Here is a 23,737-nt window from a genome sequence, read left to right as displayed (position 1 = left end):
TTTGTATGTTTCTAAACAGTGATTCTATCCGATTTTACAGACAATTCCACAGACATCATTTCAATGTTGATCTGGGCAGCTCAATTCCATGCTATGACCAATACTTATGCAGCAACCAACAATCAGGCTGAGTATCGAGTCTCTTTAATGCTACTCTCTAAGCACAGATTTTCAGTCCACATTATAATGAGAAGTATACTGTAAAGTGGGATGTATGGGATGTCCAGTAAAGGATAGACCATCTCAAACTTCCAAAGTTGAGAGAATAGAATTGCTCCAGTGCATCGGCTTTTCCATTTTAAAAACTCTCCTGCATGGGTCTCCTGCCATTGTTGGACACTACAGACACACCACGTACTCCAATACTACAGGCATTTTCAGGATCTTGGGAGGCTTTGTACTGCCTTGGCAGCTATTTAAATGCATGTCCTTTTTTGTTGGTAGGTGATTCTCCAGTATCTATTTTCAATCATAAGCAAACCTGCTTTTCCTACCACTGCAAGCTTCCTGAGACAGACAACAGTCAACAGTATCAGGTCATACCAAGTGGATTGGTTGTCAAATTTGGAAAATTGCCAACGTGGGATTTTGCTGGTGCATTATAGATAAACCATAGAGTGATTCCTCAATGTTAATGGTTGGTGAACGGGCTTTCAGAAACCAGCCATGAATAATACATGGGAATATCTCATTCTCCAAAACAGCACAGATTTGTTAGCTTCTGAAATTTTTATTTGGTTTAAAGATATATATTTTCTACATAAAGAGCCATTCTGTTATCCTAGGGCAGAAGTTTATCATACTTTTTGTGTGCTCTAAGATCTATAAAGTGATGTTGCTGTATTGAGCTCCTCTCCTGCAATTTAGTTCTACTTAAAATCAATGGGTCCAAATTTTGGAAATATTTGACACACATTTTTCACTATGCCACATGTATAGTAAATTTTCAGCTCACGGACTCCTGTGATACAACAAAGCCAGCTAGAGGACAAATGATTCAATTTTTTCCAGTTTAGCTAGGCAAGACGATTGGAATTAAGGAGTACATTCAGTGGCCACTTTATTAGGAACCTCCTGCATGAGTGTATTTTCCTGGTCTTCTGCTGGTGTAGTCTATTCACTTCAAATTTCAACATGTGTATTTAGAGATGCTCTTCTGCACATCACTGTTGTAACAAGTGGGAATTGAGTGATTGTCACCTTCCCGTCATCTTGAACCTCTTGCATCAACAATATTTTGGCTCACAGAACTGCCGCTCGCTGGACATCTCTTGTTTTGTGCACCATTCCCTGTGAACTCTGAAGACTGAAGTGATTGATCAGCTGTTTCTGAGACACTCAAACCACTCCATCTGGCAGCAACAATTATTCCACGGTCAAAGTCACTTAGATCACATTTCTTCCCCATTTTGATGTTTGGTCTGAGCAACAACTGAATCTCTTGACCATGTCTGCATGCTTCGATGCATTGAGTTGCTGCCACATGATTGGCTAATTAGATGCTTACATCAATGAGCAGGTGTACAGGTGTACCTCATAAAGTAGCCACTGAGTGTATGTAGAATGTCAAAAGAGCAACAGAAAGGTTTAGTGAAAGATTTCCAAAGATTATGTAGGCAACTCCAGAGCTTAAGGTCTTAACACAATTGTGATCGTGTAGAACGTCAGGTGTGGAGGAGTTTGGTAACCTGATATAGATAGAGAACATGAAGAAATTTGAAATCACAGAAAAAAATTGCCGAAAGTAAGGAATTATTAAATTCTTAGAGAACAGGCAAGATCTCTAATGCAAGACAGGACATATAGAACAGGTTTTGACTAGATGTATTGGATCTTTCACCATGATTGAAACATGACTTAATGCTTTATTTGAGAGAGGTAGGTAGTTAGTCTCATCACTTAATCATGCGTTGTCTAGTCTGAACTTCAGAGTTTAAAATCCAGCACTGATATCTCCATGAAGCAAAGAGTACTAAACAGTTGTTGAGAGAAGGCCCTAGACCTTCACACCTCACATGCCACATCTCCCACAATGCAACACAAGGTTACCTTGGTGATCCGAGGGTTGGTGCATTTCCTGTTCATGCCTGATGGCTGCAGCCATTTGTTCTCGGAGTCAGGACAGTCCTGTTGGAGGGTACATTGCCCACTGTCCTTGCACCAGCCACATTCGAAATTGGGATCAGCCTTCAGGCACAGTCCACAGCTCTCCCGCAGAACTCCACACTTGTACAGGTGAACTGGGAGAGTGGAAGGAATTTAGTTTTTATTTTTTTATTTGAAGATACAGAACAGTAACAGGCTCTTCCAGCCCAAAGAGCTTACTCTGCGAATTAGACCAATTAACCTACTAACCATTACATGTTTGGAATGTGTAAGGAAACCTGGAGGCACCTGGAGGGAGACCCATGCATTCACAGCCTGCAACGAATGGGGGGGGTGGGGGAATTAAATCTCACAGGCTGAAACGAACATGGGGGATTACATCGCACAGGCTGAAATGAACAGGGTGGATTACATCTCACAGGCTGAAACGAATGGTGGGGATGACATCTCACAGGCTGAAATGAACGGGGCGGGATTACAAACAAACTCTTTACAGACAGCAGTGTATCTGAGCCCCGGTCACTGGTGCTGTATACCATTATGCTAATTGCTACATTACCATACTGCTCCTAATAAGAGATGGGGAAAAGCAACTGACAGAAAAAATAATATCTTATTTAGTACAGGATTTGGCATGCTATATTAAAATTGTATAAGACATTGGTGAGGCCTAATTTGGAGTATTGTGTGCAGCATTGGTCACCTTCCTACAGGAAAATGTACGTAAGATTGAAAGAAAAGAAAATTTGCAAGGACATTGCTGGGACTTGAGGACCTTAGTTATAGGGAAAGGCTATAGCAGTTAGGACTTTATTCCCTGGAACGTAGAAGATTGATGGGAGATTTGACAGAGTGTACAAAACTATGAAGGATAAATACAGGGTTAATACAAGCAGGTTTTTTTTCCACTGAGGTGAGCTGGGACTAAAACTAGTGGTTAAAGTAAAAGGTGAAATATTTCAGGGAACCTAAGGGAGCCAGTGGAATTGGTAGATGCAAGCTCGATTGCAATGTTTAAGAGAAGTTTGGATAAATACTTGGATGGAAGGGGTATGGAGGACTCTAGTCCAGGTAGGGTTCAATGGCACTAGGCAGAATAACAGTTCAAAGGAGGTTCACAAAAATGATTCCAGAACTGAATGGTTTGTCACATGAAGAGCATTTGATGTCTCTGAGCTTGTATTCATTAGAATTCAGAAGAATGAGGGGTGACATCATTGAAACCTATTGAATGGTAAAAGGTCTTGATAGAGTTAATATGGAAAGGATAGGGTGGGAGAGTTTAAGACCAGAGGACACAGCCTCAGAATAGAGGGGTGTCCTTTTAGAATGGAGATGAAGAGGAATTTCTTTAGCTAGAGAGTCATGAATCGGTGGATTTCTTTGCCACAGGCAGCTGTGGAGGCCAAGTCTTTATTTAAGGCAGAGGTTAATAGATTCTTGATTGGTCAGGGCATGAAGAGATATGGGGAGAAAGCAAAAGACTGGATCAGCCATTATGAAATGGTGGAGTAGATTCACTGGGCCAAACAACCTAATTCTGTTCCTGTATCTTATTGTCTGCTAGTTGTATATGGGCCAAAGGACTGTTTCGGTGCTATATTGCCCTATGACCCTATGACTTTATGACCTTGAGAAACAGGGCATAAAATAAATTGCACCCATAGGGTGGTATAACAGTCTGGTATAGCTTGTATAATTGTACGCCACACCTTCCAGAGGAGATAGGCCCAGAATCTGTCAATGGTACCTGTACAGTTTTGTAGATCTCAGCAATGGACAGCAGGGACTGAATTAAAAAGAAAACAGTCACTTTGGCCCAGACTCACCTTGGTTCTGTGCTGGGTTGTCAATTCTGAAATCTCCATTCCAGGCAACAGAGAGGTCCACAGGAAGGTTGTTAATCGCTGTCCCCTCATATGAGTACTGAAACGAGACACCAAAGACTCCAGCAAATTTCTGCTAATGTACCATGGAGACCATTCTGACTGGTTGCACCACTTCCTTGTATGGAGGTACCAATCCATGGAAGGGGAGAAAACTGCAGAGGGTTGTAAACCCAGCCAACTCCATCATGGGCACTAGCCTCCCCACCATCGAGGACATCTTCAAAAAGTGGTGCCTCGAAAAGGTGGGACTCCTCATTAGGGAACCCCACCACTGAGGATATATCCTTTCACATTTCTACCATCAGAGAGGAGGTACAGGAGCCTGAAGATGCAGGCTCAGTATTTTAGGAACAGCTTCTTCCTCTCTGCCTTCAGATTTATGAACAGTTCATGAACCCATAAGCAATACCTCACTATTTTGTTCTCTTGTTGCACTACTTATTTAATTTATACCCCAAATTGATAGTATATTTTATGTATTGTGCTATATTGCTGTCACAAACTAGCAAATTTCATGGCATATGTCAGTGATAATAAACCTGATTCTGGTTCTGATTGTCATTAACGAGAGTATCATATAAACTCACATAAAATTTGTTACTGGAATAGGAATTGGTTTATTATTGTCACATGTACTGAGATACAGTGAAAAGCTTGTCTTGCAAACTGTATATACAAACCAGGTCGTTACACAGTGCGTTAAAGTAATACAAGGTTAAACCATAACAGAGTGCAGAATAAAGTGTAACAGCTACAGAGAAAGATAAGCAATAAGGTGCAAGGTCATAACGAGGTTGATTGGGAGGTCAAGGATCCATTTTATTTCTTTATGTGTTGCACTCTACTGCTGCCACAAAACAACAAATTTGACAACATGTGTCAGTGATTATAAACCTGATTCTGATACAAGCAGCATGGTCAGGTGTCAAATACACAACACAACAGTGGGAAGGTGTGGGACTTCTTTTCTTTTTCTCACTGGGGAAGAACAGCAATAAAAAATATTCTTCAGGGCCTTTTGATCTGAATGTCATTTTACCCTCCTGCTCCAGATTTGAAGATCAAACGTGAGGAGGAAATATTTTTGCTTCCTAAATCCCAATAGGCTGTTCAGTCACAGTGCCTGCTGTAGCTCTTCATATTTGCAATTGTTTAGGAGTTCACTGCTCATGCACTTTTTGAGAGACAGAATGACTTTCCGTCACAGGGGATCCAGGGTAAGAAAACAAATTAGATACAAAATTCTGAGGGGTATAGATAAGACAAATATAAGCAGGCTTTTTCCTCTGCGGTGAGGTGAGACTAGTGCTGGAGGTCAGGAGTTATGGGTACCGAGGAGTGCGGTCGAACAGAGGAACCTGGGAATACAGATCCATTATTCCTTGAAAGTAGCATCACAGGTAGCTGGGGTCATAAAGAAAGCTTTTGGCACATTGGCCTTCATAAATCAAAGTATTGAGTGCAGGAGTTGGGATGTTATGTTGAAATCATATAAGACATTATGTTGAAGATCGCCTTCATAAACCTATGTATTGAGTATAGGAATTGGGATGTTACGTTGAAATTGTATAAGGCATATGCTGCAGTTACTATCGACTGTGTGGATGAGCGTGTGCCTACAAAGATTTACTGCACATTCCCAAACCAAAAACTGTGGATGAACCAGGAGCTACATTGCCTGCTGAAGACTAGATCTGTGGCATTCAAGTCTGGCAACCCAGGTCCGTACCAGAAAACCAGGTAGGACTTGCAGAGGGCTATTTCGCGGGTGAAGAGACTATTTTGAACGAGATTGGAGGCAACATCAGATGCACGTCAGCTCTGGCAGGGTTTGCAAGACATTACTTCCTAGAAAGTGAAACCTAAAAGCATGAACGGCAGTGATGCTTCACTACCAGATGAACTCAACACCTTCTATGCCCACTTTGAAAAAGAGAATATAACTATAGCTGTGAAGATCCCTGCTGCACCTGATGACCCTGTGATCTCTGTCTCAGAGGCCGATGTTAAGCTGTCTTTAAAGAGAGTGAACCCTCGCAAGGAGGAAGGCCCTAATGGAGTGCTGGTAAGGCTTTAAAAACTTGTGCCAACCTACTGAAGGGAGTATTCAAGGGTATTTTCAACCTCTCACTTCTATGGGCGAAAGTTCCCACTTGCTTCAAAAAGGCAACAATTATACCAGTGCCTCAGAAGAATAACGTGAGCTGCCTTAGTGTTAATTGCCCAGTAGCACTCATATCGACAGTGATGAAATGCTTTGAGAGGTTGGTCATGACTAGACTGAACTCCTGCCTCAGCAAGGACTTGGACCCACTGCAATTTGCCTATTGCCACAGTGGGTCAACAGCAGATGCAATCTCAATGGCTCTTCTCATGACCTTAGACCACCGGGACAATACAAACACCTATGTCAGGATGCTGGTCATCGACTATAATTCAGCATTTAACACTATCATTCCCACAATCCTGATTTATAAGTTAAAGAACCTGGGCCTCTGCAATTAGATCCTTGACTTCCTAACAAGAATACCATGATCTGTGAGGATTGGCAATGATAGCTCCTCCTCACTGATGATCAACACTGGCACACCTCAGGGACGTGTGCTTAGCCCACTGCTCTACTCTCTCTATACCTATGATTGTGTGGCTAGGTATAGCTCAAATACCATCTATAAATTTGCTGATGATACAACCATTATTGGTAGAATCTCAGGTGGTGAAGAGAGGGTGTACAGCAGTGAGATATACCAACTAGTGGAGTGGTTTCACAGCAACAATCTGGCACTCAACGTCAGTAAGACAAAAGAGCTGATTGTGGACTTCAGGAAGGGTAAGACGAAGGAACACATACCAATCCTCAAAGAGAGATCAGAAGTAGAGAGAGTGAGTAGTTTCAAGTTCCTGGGTGTCAAGATCTCTGAGGACCTAACCTGGTCTCAATATATTGATACAGCTACAAAGAAGACAAGACAGCAACTATACTTCATTAGGAGTTTGAAGAGATTTGGTATGTCAAGAAAAACACTCAAAAACTTCTATAGGTGTACGGTGGAGATCATTCTGACAGGCTACATCACTGTCTGGTATTGGGGGGGGGGAGGGGGTTGGCTACTGCACAGGACTGAAAGAAGCTGCAGAGGGTTGTAAATCTAGTCAGCTCCATCTTGGGTACTAGCCTACAAAGTGCCCAGGACATCTTCAAGGAGCGGTGTCTCAGAAAGGTAGCATCCATTATTAAGGACTCCCAGACACAGGGCATTCTCTTTTCTCACTGTTACTATCAGGCAGGAGGTACAGAAGCCTGAAGGCACACACTCAGTGATTCAGGAACAGCTTCTTCCCCTGATTCCTAAATGCCATCTGATTCCTAAATGGACCTTAAACCCATGAACACTACCTCACTTTTTTAATACATATATAACCATATAACAATTACAGCACAGAAACAGGCTATCTTGGCCCTTCTAGTCCGTGCCGATGGTTACACTCACCTATGCCCACTGGCCTGCACTCAGCCCATAACCCTCCATTCCTTTCCTGTCCATATACCTATCCAATTTTACTTTAAATGACAATACCGAACCTGCCTCTACCACTTCTACTGGTGTTATGAGTGATGAACAGACCTGATGGAAATGGGGTGCAGAGTTAACCATTCCCCCCCCCCCCCGAGAACTATGAACTATTGCTGTTGCTATGCTGCCACTGAGAGAGAGAAATGACGCCCAGGCAAGAACATCTGCTGCAGATAAGAGGGAGAGAGAGACTGTTGATTTATTGTATTTTGACTCTTCCTGGATTATTTACCCTTCACTACAAGGACGTTACTTTGCTTGTTAACATTCCTCAGGAGACAGCAGGAGTGGCCTGATTTGATGGACACAGTCATTCAGAGTTGATGGAGAGCTGAGACCCCGTGAGTGGGGATAAAAGACAGGTCTGGAGAGACACCCTTCAGACACACCAGTGGACACTGACTGAGTGTTGTGAACCCACAAGAAAGGTGGGGGTTTCGGAGACCGAACTAGGAGATCGGTCAATAAAGCTCACAGTCTGACAGCAGGGCCGGTGGGGACTTGTGTGTGTCCACTCATGCCAAAGTGATGAGTGCACCACAGAAGAATGGTCTGGCTGAAGGACGGAAGGGTCCTAACTGAATGGCCACAACGACACAACGGGTTAAGAAGCCATAGAAGGTTTGCCTGCTGCAGCTGTCTAATCTCTCGCTCTCTCTCTCTCTCTCTCCAACGATTACAACACAACAACCATAACTACCTCAGCACGCATGAACTGTTATACTTTTCTATGACAATTCATTTACCCCTAGACATTGATAGAGCTTGTTTATTATTGCTTATTATTATTCTTACATTTTTAAGTTTATTACTGCTAACTGGTTTTATATGTATATTTGCATTTTTGATACTGCATTATGTAGTTTACTAATAAACATCTTTAGTTTTGGTATCACCAGACTCCAACAGATTCTTCTTTCTCTGCTGGTCAGACACCCAGTTACGGGGTATGTAACACTGGAAGCTCATTCCACACAGCTACTGCTCTCTGAGTAAAGAAATTCCCCCTCATGTTACCACTAAACTTCTGCCCCCTAACTCTCAAATCATGTCCTTCTGTTTGAATCTCCCCTACTCTCACTGGAAAAAGCCTATCCACATCAACTCGATCTATCTCCCTTATTATTTTAAATACTTCTATCAAGTCCCCCCTCAACCTTCTGCGCTCTAAAGAATAAAGACCTAACTTGCTCAACCTTTCCCTGTAACTTAGGTGTTGAAACACAGGTAACATTCTAGTAAATCTCCTCTGTACTCTCTCTATTTTGTTGATATCTTTCCTGCCAGTTAACTGTCGGCTAACTATTACTTGGATTGCACTACCTGTATGTATAATCTATATTTTCATTTATATTTATCATTATTATTGTTATCAGCAGAGAGACAACATCTGCCTGAAGTAAATTCCTTGTATGTACACAGGTACTTGGCAATTAAAGTCTGATTCTGATTCTGATAATTCAGTTCAGTGACCAGAACTGTACACAATACTCCAAATTCGGCCTTACCAATACCTTATACAATTTTAACATTACATCCCAACTCCTATACTCAATGCTTTGATTTATAAAGGCCAGCATACCAAAAGCTTTCTTCACCACCCTATCCACATGAGATTCCACCTTCAGGGAATTATGCACCATTATTCCTAGATCACTCTGTTCTACTGCTTTCTTCAATGCCCTACCATTTACCATGTATGTCCTATTTGGATTATTCCTACCAAAATGTAGCACCTCACACTTATCAGCATTAAACTCCATCTGCCATTGTTCAGCCCACTCTTCTAACTGGCCTAAATCTCTCTGCAAGCTTTGAAAACCTACTTCATTATCCACTATGCCATCTATCTTAGTATCATCTGCATACCTACTAATACAATTTACCACCCCATCATTCAGATCAATAATGTATATGACAAACAACATTGGACCCAATACAGATCCCTGAGGCACACCACTAGTCACCGGCCTTCAACCTGACAAACAGTTATCCACCACCACACTCTGGCATCTCCCATCCAGCCACTGTTGAATCCATTTTACTACTTCAATATTAGTACCTAATGATTGAACCTTCGTAACTAACCTTCCGTGTGGAATCTTGTCAAAGACCTTACTGAAGTTCATATAGACAACATCCACTGCTTTACCCTCGTCAACTTTCCTCGTAACCTCTTCAAAAAATTCAACAAGATTTGTCAAACATATAATTTCTGTTTTTGCACAATTTTTAATCTACTCAATATATATATATACTGTAATTGATTTACTTTATTTATTTTCACTTTTTTCTTCTATATTATGTATTGCATTGAACTGTTGCTGCTAAGTTATCAAATTTCATGACACATGCCAGTGATAATAAACTTGATTCTGATTCTGACATTGTGGAGGACTAATTTGGAATATTGTGTGCAGTTTTGGTCATCTACCTACAGGAAAGAGGTAAATAAGTTTGAAAGAGTGTAGAGAAAATTTACAAGGATGTTGCTGGGACTGGAGAACCGAAGATATAGGGCAAGGTTAAATAGGTTAGGACTTTATTCACTGGAATGTAGAAGATCTAGGAGAGATTTAATAGAGGTATACAAAATTATGAGGGGTACAGATAGGGTAAATACAAGCAGACTTTTTCCACTGAGGTTTAGTGGAACTACAACCAGAGGTCATGGGTTAAGGGTGAACCTTGAGATGTTTAAGGGGAACATGGGGGGGGGGGGCTTCTTCACTCAGAGTATAGTGAGAGTGTGCAATGAGCTGCCAACAGAAGTCTTCAACATTTAAGAGAAATTTGGATAGGTACATGGGAAGGGTGTTGAGGTCTATGGTCCAGATGCAGGTTGATGGGACTAGGCAGAATAATAGTTCAGCATGAACTAGATGGGCCAAAAGGCCTGTTTCTGTGCCGTAGTGTTCTATGACTCCATGATTCCAAGAAATTGATTTGTTTGTAGGAGGGAGAAGGTGTCAGTGTTGGTCTGTTTCTCAGATTGGAAGACTGACCAATGATGCAAGTTCCGTTATTTTTCATAAATGACAATGATTGAATGAGAATGTACACAGCATAATTAGGAATTTTGCATATGACATTTGATGATGCAGTGGGCAGTGAAGTGGCTTGGGTGGTAAAGATACCTTTAGCATGCTTGTCTTTATCGGTCAGGCCAATGGATAGAAAACTTGGGAAGTCATGCTGCAGCTGTATAAAAGCTAAGTAAAACTGGAATACTCTTCCCAGTTCTGGTTGCTGTATAACAGGACAGACATTAAGGCTTTGTGGAGGTTACAGAAGAATTTCACCAGCATATTGCTGGGATTAGTGAGTGTCAGCTACAAGGAGAGATTGGACAATCTTGAATTGTTTTTACTGGAGCACTGAAGGTTGAGGCAACACCTGATAAAGTATATAAAATTATAAGAGGCATTGATAGTCCAAAGAGTCAGCATCTTTTTACTGGGTGGAGATGTCAAAAACTGAGTGGGGCGGGGTACTTAACGCAAGAACCATACAATTTAAAGGAAATATATGGGTAAGTTTATTTTACAAAGAGTGGTGAGTGGCTGGAATTGGCATTCAGGGGAACAGTAAGAAGAAAAGAAAGCAATTTTAAGAAGCATTTATATAGGCACGTGACCAGGTAGGGAATAGAGGATACGTGCAGGCAGAGAAAAAGTCAAATTGCAAAAATTGCCAATATTAATATCGTTACAATTACTTTGCACCATTAGTAAACAGGATGTACACTCAGTGGCCACTTTATTTGTATCTCCTGCACCTAATTAACTGGCCACTAGGTGTATGTTCATGGTCTTCTGCTGAGGTAACTCATCCACTTCAAGGTTTGATGTGTTGTGTGTTCAGAGATGCTCTTCAGCACTCCACTCTTGTAACACATGGTTATTTGACTAACTGTCACCTTCCTGTCAGCCTGAACCAGTGTGGCCATTCTCCTCTGATCTCTCATTAACAATAGACAGAAGGTGCAGGAGTAGGCCATTCAGAGCTTCTAGCCAGCACTGCCATTCACTGTGATCATGGCTGATCATACACAATCAGTACCCCGTTCCTGCCCTCTCTCCATATCCCTTGACCCCGCTATCTATGAGCTCTATCTAACTCTCTCTAATGAGGCAATTTTGCTCACAGAACTCCCACCCACTGGATTTTTTTTTGGAGATTTTGCACCATTCTCTGTAAGCTCTAGAAACTGTGTGTGAGAAAATCCCAGGAGACCAGCAGTTTCTGAGATACTCAAACCACCTTGTCTGGCACCAACAATCACTGCAGAGTCAAAGTCACTTAAATCACATTTCTTTCCCATTCTGATAATTGGTCTGAACAACAACTAAAATGCTTGAACATGATTGTTCGCTTTTATGCATTGAGTCGCTGATTAGATATTTGCGTCAATGAGCAGGTGTACAGGTGTACCTAATAAAGTGGCCACAGAGTTTCCATCTTTACATGCTACACTCAAGTTGTGGTGAAGAATTCTGCGCAAAATGTCTAGATACTTGCAGATACCTCTAGCAACATCCTGATAAATCTGCCTGGCCACCACCCTTATATCCTTGTTGTCCAACCTATCTACTGTGTAATCACGATCCTTACACCCGTTGTCCAACCTATCTACTGTGTAATCACAATCCTTACACCCAGTTGTCCAACCGATCTACTGTGTAATCACAATCCTTACACCCGTTGTCCAACCTATCTACTGTGTAATCACAATCCTTACACCCTGTTGTCCAACCTATCTACTGTGTAATCACAATCCTTACACCCAGTTGTCCAACCGATCTACTGTGTAATCACAATCCTTACACCCGTTGTCCAACCTATCTACTGTGTAATCACAATCCTTACACCCTGTTGTCCAACCGATCTACTGTGTAATCACAATCCTTACACCCAGTTGTCCAACTGATCTACTGCACAATCACAATCCTTACACCCAGTTGTCCAACCGATCACTCCCGTTGTCCAACCGATCTATTGAGTAATCACAATCCTTACACCCCTGTTGTCCAACCGATCTACTGTGTAATCACAATCCTTACACCCCTGTTGTCCAACCGATCTACTGTGTAATCACAATCCTTACACCCCTGTTGTCCAACCGATCTACTGTGTAATCACGATCCTTACACCTGTTGTCCAACCGATCTACTGTGTAATCACAATCCTTAAACCCCCGTTGTCCAACCTATCTACTGTGTAATCACAATCCTTACACCCAGTTGTCCAACCGATCTACTGTGTAATCACAATCCTTACACCCCTGTTGTCCAACCGATCTACTGTGTAATCACGATCCTTACACCCGTTGTCCAACCGATCTACTGTGTAATCACAATCCTTACATCCTGTTGTCCAACCTATCAACTGTGTAATCACAATCCTTACACCCCGTTGTCCAACCAATCTGCTGTGTAATCACAATCCTTACACCCTGTTGTCCAAAATATCAACTGTGTAATCACAATCCTTATACCTTGTTGTCCAACCAATCTGCTGTGTAATCACAATCCTTACACCACGTCGTCCAACCGATCTACTGCACAATCACAATCCTTACACCCGTTGTCCAACCGATCTACTGTGTAATCATAATCCTTACACCACTGTTGTCCACCCGATCTACTGTGTAATCACAATCCTTACACCCTGTTGTCCAACCTATCAACTGTGTAATCACAATCCTTACACCCGTTGTCCAACCGATCTACTGTGTAATCACTATCCTTATACTCCCGTTGTCCAACCGATCTACTGCACAATCACAATCCCTACACACGTTGTCCAACCGATCTACTGTGTGATCACAATCCTTACACCCCTGTTGTCCAACCTATCTACTGTGTAATCACAATCCTTACACCCCTGTTGTCCAACCTATCTACTGTGTAATCACAATCCTTACACCCGTTGTCCAACCGATCTACTGTGTAATCACTATCCTTATACTCCCGTTGTCCAACCGATCTACTGTGTAATCAAATCCTTACACCCCTGTTGTCCAACCAATCTGCTGTGTAATCACAATCCTTACACCCCGTTGTCCAACCTATCAACTGTGTAATCACAATCCTTACACCCAGTTGTCCAACCGATCTACTGTGTAATCACAATCCTTACACCCTGTTGTCCAACCTATCAACTGTGTAATCATAATCCTTACACCCTGTTGTCCAACCGATCTACTGTGTAATCACGATCCTTACACCCCTGTTGTCCAACCGATCTACTGTGTAATCACAATCCTTACACACTGTTGTCCAACCAATCTGCTGTGTAATCACAATCCTTACACCCTGTTGTCCAACCTACCAACTGTGTAATCACAATCCTTACACCCCGTTGTCCAACCGATCTACTGTGTAATCACAATCCTAACACCCTGTTGTCCAACCTATCAACTGTGTAATCACAATCCTAATACCCTGTTGTCCAACCAATCTGCTGTGTAATCACAATCCTTACACCCCTGTTGTCCAACCGATCTACTGCACAATCACAATCCCTACACCCGTTGTCCAACCGATCTACTGTGTAATCACAATCCTTATACACTGTTTTCCAACCTATCAACTGTGTAATCACAATCCTTACACCCTGTTGTCCAACCTATCAACTGTGTAATCACAATCCTTATACACTGTTGTCCAACCAATCTGCTGTGTAATCACAATCCTTACACCCTGTTGTCCAAAATATCAACTGTGTAATCACAAGCCTTATACCTTGTTGTCCAACCAATCTGCTGTGTAATCACAATCCTTACACCCTGTTGTCCAACCTATCAACTGTGTAATCACAATCCTTACACCCCGTCGTCCAACCGATCTACTGTGTAATCACAATCCTTACACCCCTGTTGTCCAACCGATCTACTGCACAATCACAATCCTTACACACTGTGGTCCAACCAATCTGCTGTGTAATCACAATCCTTACACCCTGTTGTCCAACCTATCAACTGTGTAATCACAATCCTTACACCCCGTTGTCCAACCGATCTACTGTGTAATCACATTCCTTACACCCTGTTGTCCAACCGATCTACTGTGTAATCAAAATCCTTGCACACTGTTGTCCAACCAATCTGCTGTGTAATCACAATCCTTACACCCTGTTGTCCAACCTACCAACTGTGTAATCAATCCTTACACCCCGTTGTCCAACCGATCTACTGTGTAATCACAATCCTTACACCCTGTTGTCCAACCTATCAACTGTGTAATCACAATCCTAATACCCTGTTGTCCAACCAATCTGCTGTGTAATCACAATCCATACACCCCGTCGTCCAACCGATCAACTGTGTAATCACAATCCTTACACCCCTGTTGTCCAACCAATCTACTGCACAATCACAATCCCTACACCCGTTGTCCAACCGATCTACTGTGTAATCACAATCCTTACACCCAGTTGTCCAACCGCTCACTCCCGTTGTCCAACCGATCTACTGTGTAATCACAATCCTTACACCCTGTTGTCCAACCTATCTACTGTGTAATCACGATCCTTCCACCCCGTTGTCCAACCGATCTATTGAGTAATCACAATCCTTACACCCCTGTTGTCCAACCTATCTACTGTGTAATCATAATCCTTACACCCTGTTGTCCAACCGATCTACTGTGTAATCACAATCCCTACACCCTGATGTCCAACCGATCTACTGTGTAATCAAAATCCCTACACCCGTTGTCCAACCGATCTACTGTGTAATCACAATCCTTATACACTGTTTTCCAACCGATCTGCTGTGTAATCACAATCCTTACACCCAGTTGTCCAACCGCTCACTCCCATTGTCCAACCTATCAACTGTGTAATCACAATCCTTACACCCGTTGTCCAACTGATCTACTGTGTAATCACAATCCTTACACCCTGTTGTCCAACCTATCAACTGTGTAATCACAATCCTTACACCCCTGTTGTCCAACCGATCTACTGTGTAATCACAATCCTTACACCCCTGTTGTCCAACCGATCTACTGTGTAATCACAATCCTTACACCCTGATGTCCAACCGATCTACTGTGAAATCACAATCCCTACACCCGTTGTCCAACCGATCTACTGTGTAATCACAATCCTTATACACTGTTTTCCAACCGATCTGCTGTGTAATCACAATCCTTATACACTGTTGTCCAACCAATCTACTGTTTAATCACAATCCTTACACCCAGTTGTCCAACTGATCTACTGTGTAATCACAATCCTTACACCCTGTTGTCCAACCTATCAACTGCCAGACCACCACCCTTATATCATCAAAATGCTGGAGGAACTCAGCAGGTTAGGCAGCACAAATGGAAATGAATAACCAGTCAGCATTTTGGGCCAAAACCCTTCAGCAGTTCCTCCAGCAGTTTATTTTTTGCCTTACAACACCTACATCATCCTTTGTCTCTGTCCTAACTCTCCTGCTGTCGACACTATCTGTTGCCTGAGCTCCACCTATGCATTCTTCTGTTCAACCATTCCTGCTGCCAACCTATCCCCCCACCAGGTAAATCTGTTCCAAAATGACACAACCAGCGAGTGCATATTTCTCTTTCTTTCTCACAAAGCTCGGTCTTTGTCTCTCGTAGCCGGCACAGCTTTAAGAGTCACCTGCAAGAGAATCAGTAAAGTGAGACACTGCTACAGAACAATGGTGCATGTGTGTAGAATGTGAATAGCTCCGTTGTGCAGATAAATCAGCCCTGTGTTGTATAAGGTGTACTTTGTGTCACAAGCAGCTGGAACTGCAGTAATTAGCAAGCCATTCAGGTTCCTTAAAAATTAAAATCTGCTTTGTAACATTTGATATTTGAGCTTTCTCAAAACACTGTAGAAAACAAAGAAGAGGCTCGGAGACAATACCAACTGTTCTTTTGTTTACTGGATATTTCTGGTCTTGTTAAATGGTTAAAAAAATGTCAAAATGTTTCTAATCCCAAAGATTTACTTTTTCATTTGGCTTCAGAGAACTGAAAACTCCTAAAATGTATTAGCTTGAAGAGCCACAGCTCCCCCTCCCCCACCCCACCGTTGCTTCTGGTCTGACTGTATATTACATTGGTCAATAAGTAACAGAACCTCCTACACAATATTGTAGTAATGTAGCTGATTGTCGACTTCAGCAAAGGTAAGACGAGAGAACACATACCAATCCTCACAGGGGGATCAGAAGTGGAGAGAGCGAGCAATTTCAAGCTCCTGGGTGTCATTATCTCTGAGGAACTAATCTGGTCACAATCTATCAATGCAGCTATAGAAGGCAAGACAGTGACTAGATTTCATTAGGAGCTTGAGGAGATTTGGTTTGTCACTTAAAACACTCGAAAACTCCTACAGATGTTCCGTGGAGAGCTCTCTGACTGGCTGCGTCACCGTCTGGTATTGGGGGTGGGGGCTACTGCACAAGATCGAAGTAAGTTGCAGAATTGGTCAGCTCCATCATGGGCAGTAGCCTCCGTAGTATCTAAAGGCATCTTAAAGGAGCAGTGCCTCATGAGGGCAGTGTCCATCATTAAGGACCCCCACCACCCCCTTCTCATTGTTATTGTGAGGGAAAGGTACAGGAGCCTGAAGGCACACGCTCAGAGATTTAGGAACAGCTTCTTCCCCCGTCACCTGATTTCTAAATGGGCATTGAACCCATGACACTACCTCAATACTTTTTTAAAATTTCTGTTTTTGCACTACTTTTTTAACTGAATATACACATATATTACTGTAATGCAGCTTTTTTCTATTTTTATCACAGATTTCATTTTGCAGACCACCAGGGAGCCCAGACAGCATCTCAGAATCTGGCAACAGAATGACCGCAACCTCTCAATAATCCACTGGGGTTATTTGGCCAAGAGTTAGGGCTTCCATTTCTGGGACTGATCACTGACCCCAGGGGACAGTGCTGAGACCGCGTCTATTTGCACCACTTACTGAAGTGTTCTGACACTGGACACTGGAGCTGTTGAACCGTAAGGCTGGGACCCGCTGCTCCACTCCCTGGATATTCAGGATGCACTCGTAGCCTCGCTGGCCCGACTGAGGCTGAGGAAGGTTCTTGGATTTCAAGGTGATGGGTTTCACCACTCTAACGGGTACCAGGATCTTCTCGGCAGCAAGCAGCTGTGGGCAGTCCTGAGGAGAGATGACAGGTGGAATTTCATCACCAAGCTATGGAGAAGAAGGGCAGGAGCTGGCAGATACAGGGAATGAATGGGTAACAGGTTCAGTACAATCATTTCCAGCGGCTCTCAGTGACGTCCTCTCTGAGCAAAGGCGCAAGGCAATGGAGGGAAGGAGAAAAGATGGAGGATGCAGTTGGAAACGGGCACCACATTTAAAAAGAGAATGAATACAATGAGGACACAGTGTTGAAAGGAGAAAGATTGGAAAGGAGGGTAAAGGTAAAGGAAAAGGGAAGGGGAGGAGAGGGAGAGGTGGGAAAGGGGGGAAGGAAGAAGGGATAGGGAGGGGATGGGGAAGGAAAGGAAGGAAAGAGGAGGGGTGGGGAGAGAAGGGGCGAGGTGGGGAGAGGAGGGGAGGGGACGAGATGGAAGGGGAGGGGATGAGAGGGAAGGGGAGGGAAGAGGAGGATAACAGAACGAGGGAAAGGAAGGAATAGGTGGGGAGGGGAGAGAAGGGGCGAGGTGGGGAGAGGAGGGGAGGGGACGAGATGGAAGGGGAGGGGATGAGAGGGAAGGGGAGGGAAGAGGAGGGTAACTGATGGAGGGAAAGGAAGAGAAGTGATGGGGAAGGGAGAGGGAGGAATGAAGGAAGTATTGAAGAAAACCATGAGTCTAAGAATAAGGGAGGTCACTGAGGGTTCAGGATGAGACAAAGGCAACACTTTCTGTAAGAGTATAGACATAGAGGAGGAGAGGGAAAATTCAAAACTGGATAGGAGATGTGAGCAGCAGCCTTCTGTCTCCCCCCAAAGAGAGAGGAACTGGAGACACGCATGAGCAAGAAAGGCAAGCAGAAAAACATCAACATGTCAAAGATGATTGAAAGGTTATAACCTCTGACAGCATATAAGTTTCACTGCAACGGAGATATAAATTTCCTGCTTATTTCCTCACACATACTGACGCAAGGCCCATCAATTGTGAAGGAGCAATAAATGTCTGCTCTGCTTTTCTGTTTTAGTTATTACTTCCAGGAGAGCTCTGGGATCCAGTGATACTCTGGAACAAACACCTTCATAGCCAAACAATTGAAGAAAATGACCAGCAAAATTGACACATACTTGGTAGGACGGTACGAGTCTGCAAAGCATATTGTAGCTACAGACAGCAACATCTAATGAGAATGATCTGCAGTATAAAAGACCACTTATCAAAATGTGACCATCTGTAGGCATTTTGTCTGGTGGCTACTTTTGACTTGGCATGGGAAAATGTCACAGTAAGACATGACTTGAAGTTCATTAACTTGACTAAATCCTTCACTTTCCTGAAGCTGGTGCTACTTTGCATATGAAATGGATTAAAACGGAGAGAAAGGAACATAGGTCTGAAGAGCCTCATCGTAAAACTGACAACTTTACACAATGTTGGGCTTTATCAGCTTAACATGGCTGTCATTTTAAGTAATTGAAATTTAATGAGACTTTATTCCTTCTGATGGATTCTCGCACAGATCCCATAAGAAGGGGAAAGAAAAACTGCAGGTCTATTTTTTTATCTCTCTCTTCATATATTTTGTATACAGATCAATGTTCTCTGAAAGGTCAAGCTATTTAACACATTGCAACTGCTGAGCGTATCTGCAAATCCATCGGAACTGATCTCATTCTGTTCATCTGTTCTTTGCCTCTCTTTCATTAGAATGTGTTTCAGCATTTTCTCTCCTGATTGTAAGAAGACAAAGGCAGCAAGAGAAGTGCCGAAGCATTGAAACACTTTACAAGGGAGCACGGAGAAGCATATTATTCCATTATCATTCAGCGGGCACAACCACTGCATTCACAGGCCGCTGAAGGAGACGGTTCACACTGCTGAGCTGTAGGGAGAAGGCACTGGGTGATGAAGTCAATGGCCTGGATTAGGATTATTGTTGAGAGAAAGTTATCTCTGAGAAATCAATTAAGGTAGCGTGAAGTTCCATATCTAAGGAAATTTCTGCTACTCCTCTACATTTTCCCTTCTAATTCCATATTACATTCTCCTTTTCCTCCTCTCTGATGGCAGTAATAAGAACAGAGCACTCTAAGGCGATGGGAGCCCTTAATGATGGATGCCACCTGTTTGAGGCATCGCCTTTTAAAGCTGACCTCGATGCTGGCTACAGGATGTCATTTTTCTAAGGCGTTGCCTTTGTAAGACGTCCTCAATGCTGGGCACTGCTTCCCCAGCTTCAAGGACATCTTCAAAAGGTGATGCCTTAAAGGGGTACACCCAGTGCCCAGCATTGAGGGCATCTTTCAGAGACGATGTCTCAAAAAGGCAGTATCCATCATTAAGGACTCCAATCAGCCAGGAATGCTCTGTTCTTATTAGAATCACCAGGAAGAAGGTATAGCAGCTTGAAGACACAAACTGAACAGCTTCTTCACCTCTGCCATTCTGTACAATGAACCAACCCATGAACACTATCTCACAATAATTGCTTCTTTTTTGCATTACTTATTTAATTTTATATATACACATACAATAAGTAATATATTTTTCTTATTGTAATTTATAATATTTCTGATGTATTGCACTGTACTGCTGCCACAAGACAACAAATTTCATGACAAACATGAGGAAATCTGCAGATGCTGGAAATTCAAGCAACACACACAAAATGCTGGTGGAACGCAGCAGGCCAGGCAGCATCTATAGGAACTGTCGATGTTTCGGGCCGAGACCTTTTGTCAGGACCAACTGAAAGGAAAGATGGTAAGAGATTTGAAAGTAGGAGGGGGAGGGGGAAATGCGAAATGATTGGAGAAGACCGGAGGGGGTGGGGGGAAGCTGAGAGTCAGGAAGGTGATTGGCAAAAGGGATACAGAGCTGGAGAAGGAAAAGGATCATGGGACAGGAGGCCTAGGGAGAAAGAAAGGGGGAGGGGAGGACCAGAGGGAGATGGAGAACAGGCAGAGAAAGAAAAAAAAAGGAGGGGGGGGGGAAATTAAATATATCAGGGATGGGGTAAGAAAGGGAGGAGGGGCATTAATGGAAGTTAGAGAAATCAACGTTCATATCATCAGGTTGGATGCTACCCAGCCGGTATATAAGGTGTTTTTCCTCCAACCTGAGTTTGGATTCATTTTGACAATAGAGGAGGCCATGGATAGACATATCAGAATGGGAATGGGACGTGGAATTAAAATGTGTGGCCACTGGGAGATCCTGCTTTCTCTGGCGGACCGAGCGTAGGTGTTCAGCGAAATGGTCTCCCAGTCTGTGTCGGGTCTCACCAATACATAGAAGGCCACACCGGGAGCACTGGACGCAGTATATCACACCAGCCGACTCACAGGTGAAGTGTCGCCTCACCTGGAAGGACTGTCTGGGGCCCTGAATGGTGGTGAGGGAGGAAGTGTAAGGGCAGGTGTAGCACTTGTCCTGCTTACAAGGATAAGTGCCAGGAGGGAGATCAGTGGGAAGGGATGGGGGGGACGAATGGACAAGGGAGTCGCAAAGGGAGCAGAAAGTGGGGGGGGGGGGAGGGAAAGATGTGCTTGGTAGTGGAATCCTGTTGGAGGTGGTGGAAGTTACAGAGAATTATACATTGGACCCAGAGGCTGGTGGGGTGGTAGGTGACGACAAGGGGAATCCTATCCCGAGTGGGGTGGTGGGCGGATGGATTGAGGGCAGATGTGTGGGAAATGGGAGAGATGCGTTTGAGAGCAGAGTTGATGGTGGAAGAAGGGAAGCCCCTTTGTTTAAAAAGGGAAGACATCTCCTTCGTCCTGGAATGAAAAGCCTCATTCTGAGAGCAGATGAGGCGGAGACGGAGGAATTGTGAGAAGGGGATAGCATTTTTGCAAGAGACAGGGTGGGAAGAGGAATAGTCCAGGTAGCTGTGAGAGTCTGTAGGCTTATAGCAGATATCAGTAGATAAGTCGTCTCCAGAGATGGAGGCAGAAAGATCAAGAAAGGGGAGGGAGGTGTCGGAAATGGACCAGGTAAATTTGAGGGCAGGGTGAAAGTTGGAGGCAAAGTTAATGAAGTCAACGAGCTCGGCATGTGTGCAGGAGGCAGCGCCAATGCAGTCGTCGATGTAGCGAAGGAAAAGAGGGGGACGGGTACCCGTATAGGCTTGGAACATGAACTGCTCCACAAAGCTAACAAAAGGGCATACATAACTGGGACCCATGGGGATGCCCATGACACATGTCACTGATGTTAAAACTGAAGGTTTCTAAAGGTGTCAAGTCCATGGTGACACCACACTTTAATTCAGAGAGGTTTTTACAGACACCCACCCCCCCGTCCTTCTTCTCCACCATGCTGACTCCTCTTCAAGAACATGAACAATCAGAGCAGGAGATGGCCATTTGTCCCCTCAGATCTGTTCCACCATTCACTAAGATCATGGTTGACCTGCCCCGGGTCTCACCTCTCTGTTCTATACCAGCTCTCTGTGGTTTTCAATGCTCTGATTTTTCAATAACTGATGCACTTTCTCTTACCTATTGGATGATGAAATGAACTCTTAGCCCCACAATCTGTATTGTAACTGCAGTTCATTGTTCAGTGCACCGCACTTCCTCTATAGTTCTTACGCTTATCCTGCATTGTTATAGTTTTACCTTGTTTTACTTCAAAGCACTGTGTAATGATTTGATCAGTGTGAACAGAATACAAGACAAACCTTTCACTGAACATCGAACATAGAATATTACAGCACATTACAGGTCCTTCAGCCCAGGACATTGAGCCAACCTTTAACCCCAGTCTAAGATCAGTCTAACCTTTTTTTCCTCTCTTTTTGAACTACTTAATTAATTTTACATATTGCACTATACAGCTGTGCAGAAAAACACATTTCATGATATAGGTGAGTGATGATAAACTTGATTCTGATATGGGACTCTGGTTTGGACTGAGTGGGGGAAGGGGCAGGGAGAGGGAAAGTGGGAAGCACCAGAGAGACATTCTGAAAAAATAAATAAACCAATTGTTTGGGATCAAATGATCTTGCCTGGTGTCTCAGGGTAGGGTGTGTCTGCACCCACACCACCTCCACCCTTGGCACTCCTCCTTTGCAAACCTGCCCCACCCCTCTCCCACTGCACTCCACCCTCGCCATTCCCAACAACCTTAGCTCCCACAGATTTACATGTGACAATACGAATACTAATACTATTGATGTGTCCTCCACAACATTCTGGAACAGAGGAGGCCATACGCTGACCATTTGAGATGCTGATCAGGCCCAACACTCTGACCATTCACTTGCCAGCTCCAGGCAAACTTGAGTTTAAGCTTCTAACAGGGTGATATCAGCAACATCAAAGCATGGGCCAGTGCCATGGGGGAGGTGGGGGTAGGGTGAGGAGCAGTGGTGAAAGCAGCTTTCTCCACATACCTAACTCCTACTTCTACCAAACGTCCACTGTAGGCAGGTAATTCCACGGCACGATGTGTAAAAATGCAGGAAGGAGTGAGGATACCGAGGAGAATTCCACTGCTCCACTTAAGTTACCTCACAAGGCTGTTCTTTTCTCTCAAGTGCATGTTCCTGCCCAATCCCCCTGTCCTCTACTTCCACAGTACAAAAGCACATTGACTCCAGTGTTGTAAATGGTCATGTGGGGCATCCTGGAGTGGAGCAGCAGAATTTTCCAAAGAATTCACACTATTTCTCATGCCAAGCAACCTTTAATAACCGGACATTTGTGTTGGATTTGACCAACAGCTGTTCAGGGGCAGCACGATAGCACTGTGGTTAACACAATGGTTGACATTACTGACGACCCAAGTTCAATTCCCGCTGCTCTCTGTAAGAAGTGTGTACGTTCTCCGCGTGCCTGCGTGGGTTTTCTCCCACAGTCCAACAACCTACTGGTTAGTAGGTCAATTAGTCATTATAAATTGTCCTGTGATTAAATCAGTTCAGTGGGTTGCTGGGGCGGGCGGGCCTGTATCTCTAAATAAGTAAATAAAACACATTGTAAGATTGATATCACTTGGCATTCGCCCCAGTAACCAGCCC

The 23,737-nt window shown here is 43.5% G+C and overlaps 1 protein-coding gene across 6 annotated transcripts in view; it reads right to left on the bottom strand.

Moving 5' to 3' along the window:
- plxna4 (plexin A4) overlaps nucleotides 1–23,737 on the bottom strand; it is a 721,825-nt gene that overhangs the window by 136,360 nt on the left and 561,728 nt on the right. For all 6 annotated transcript variants that reach the window (XM_059987082.1, XM_059987079.1, XM_059987077.1 and 3 more), the window contains 3 exons: nucleotides 17,525–17,725; nucleotides 3,936–4,032; nucleotides 2,050–2,240 (listed from right to left, as the gene is read on the bottom strand). In XM_059987082.1, coding sequence (XP_059843065.1) covers nucleotides 2,050–2,240; nucleotides 3,936–4,032; nucleotides 17,525–17,725 — 489 coding nt within the window. The remainder of the gene's footprint in view (nucleotides 1–2,049; nucleotides 2,241–3,935; nucleotides 4,033–17,524; nucleotides 17,726–23,737) is intronic.

Source organism: Hypanus sabinus, chromosome 13 (genome assembly GCF_030144855.1).
Source record: "Hypanus sabinus isolate sHypSab1 chromosome 13, sHypSab1.hap1, whole genome shotgun sequence".
In the NCBI taxonomy this organism is placed as follows: Eukaryota; Metazoa; Chordata; class Chondrichthyes; order Myliobatiformes; family Dasyatidae; genus Hypanus; species Hypanus sabinus.
This window is presented reverse-complemented; position numbering and strand designations above follow the sequence as displayed.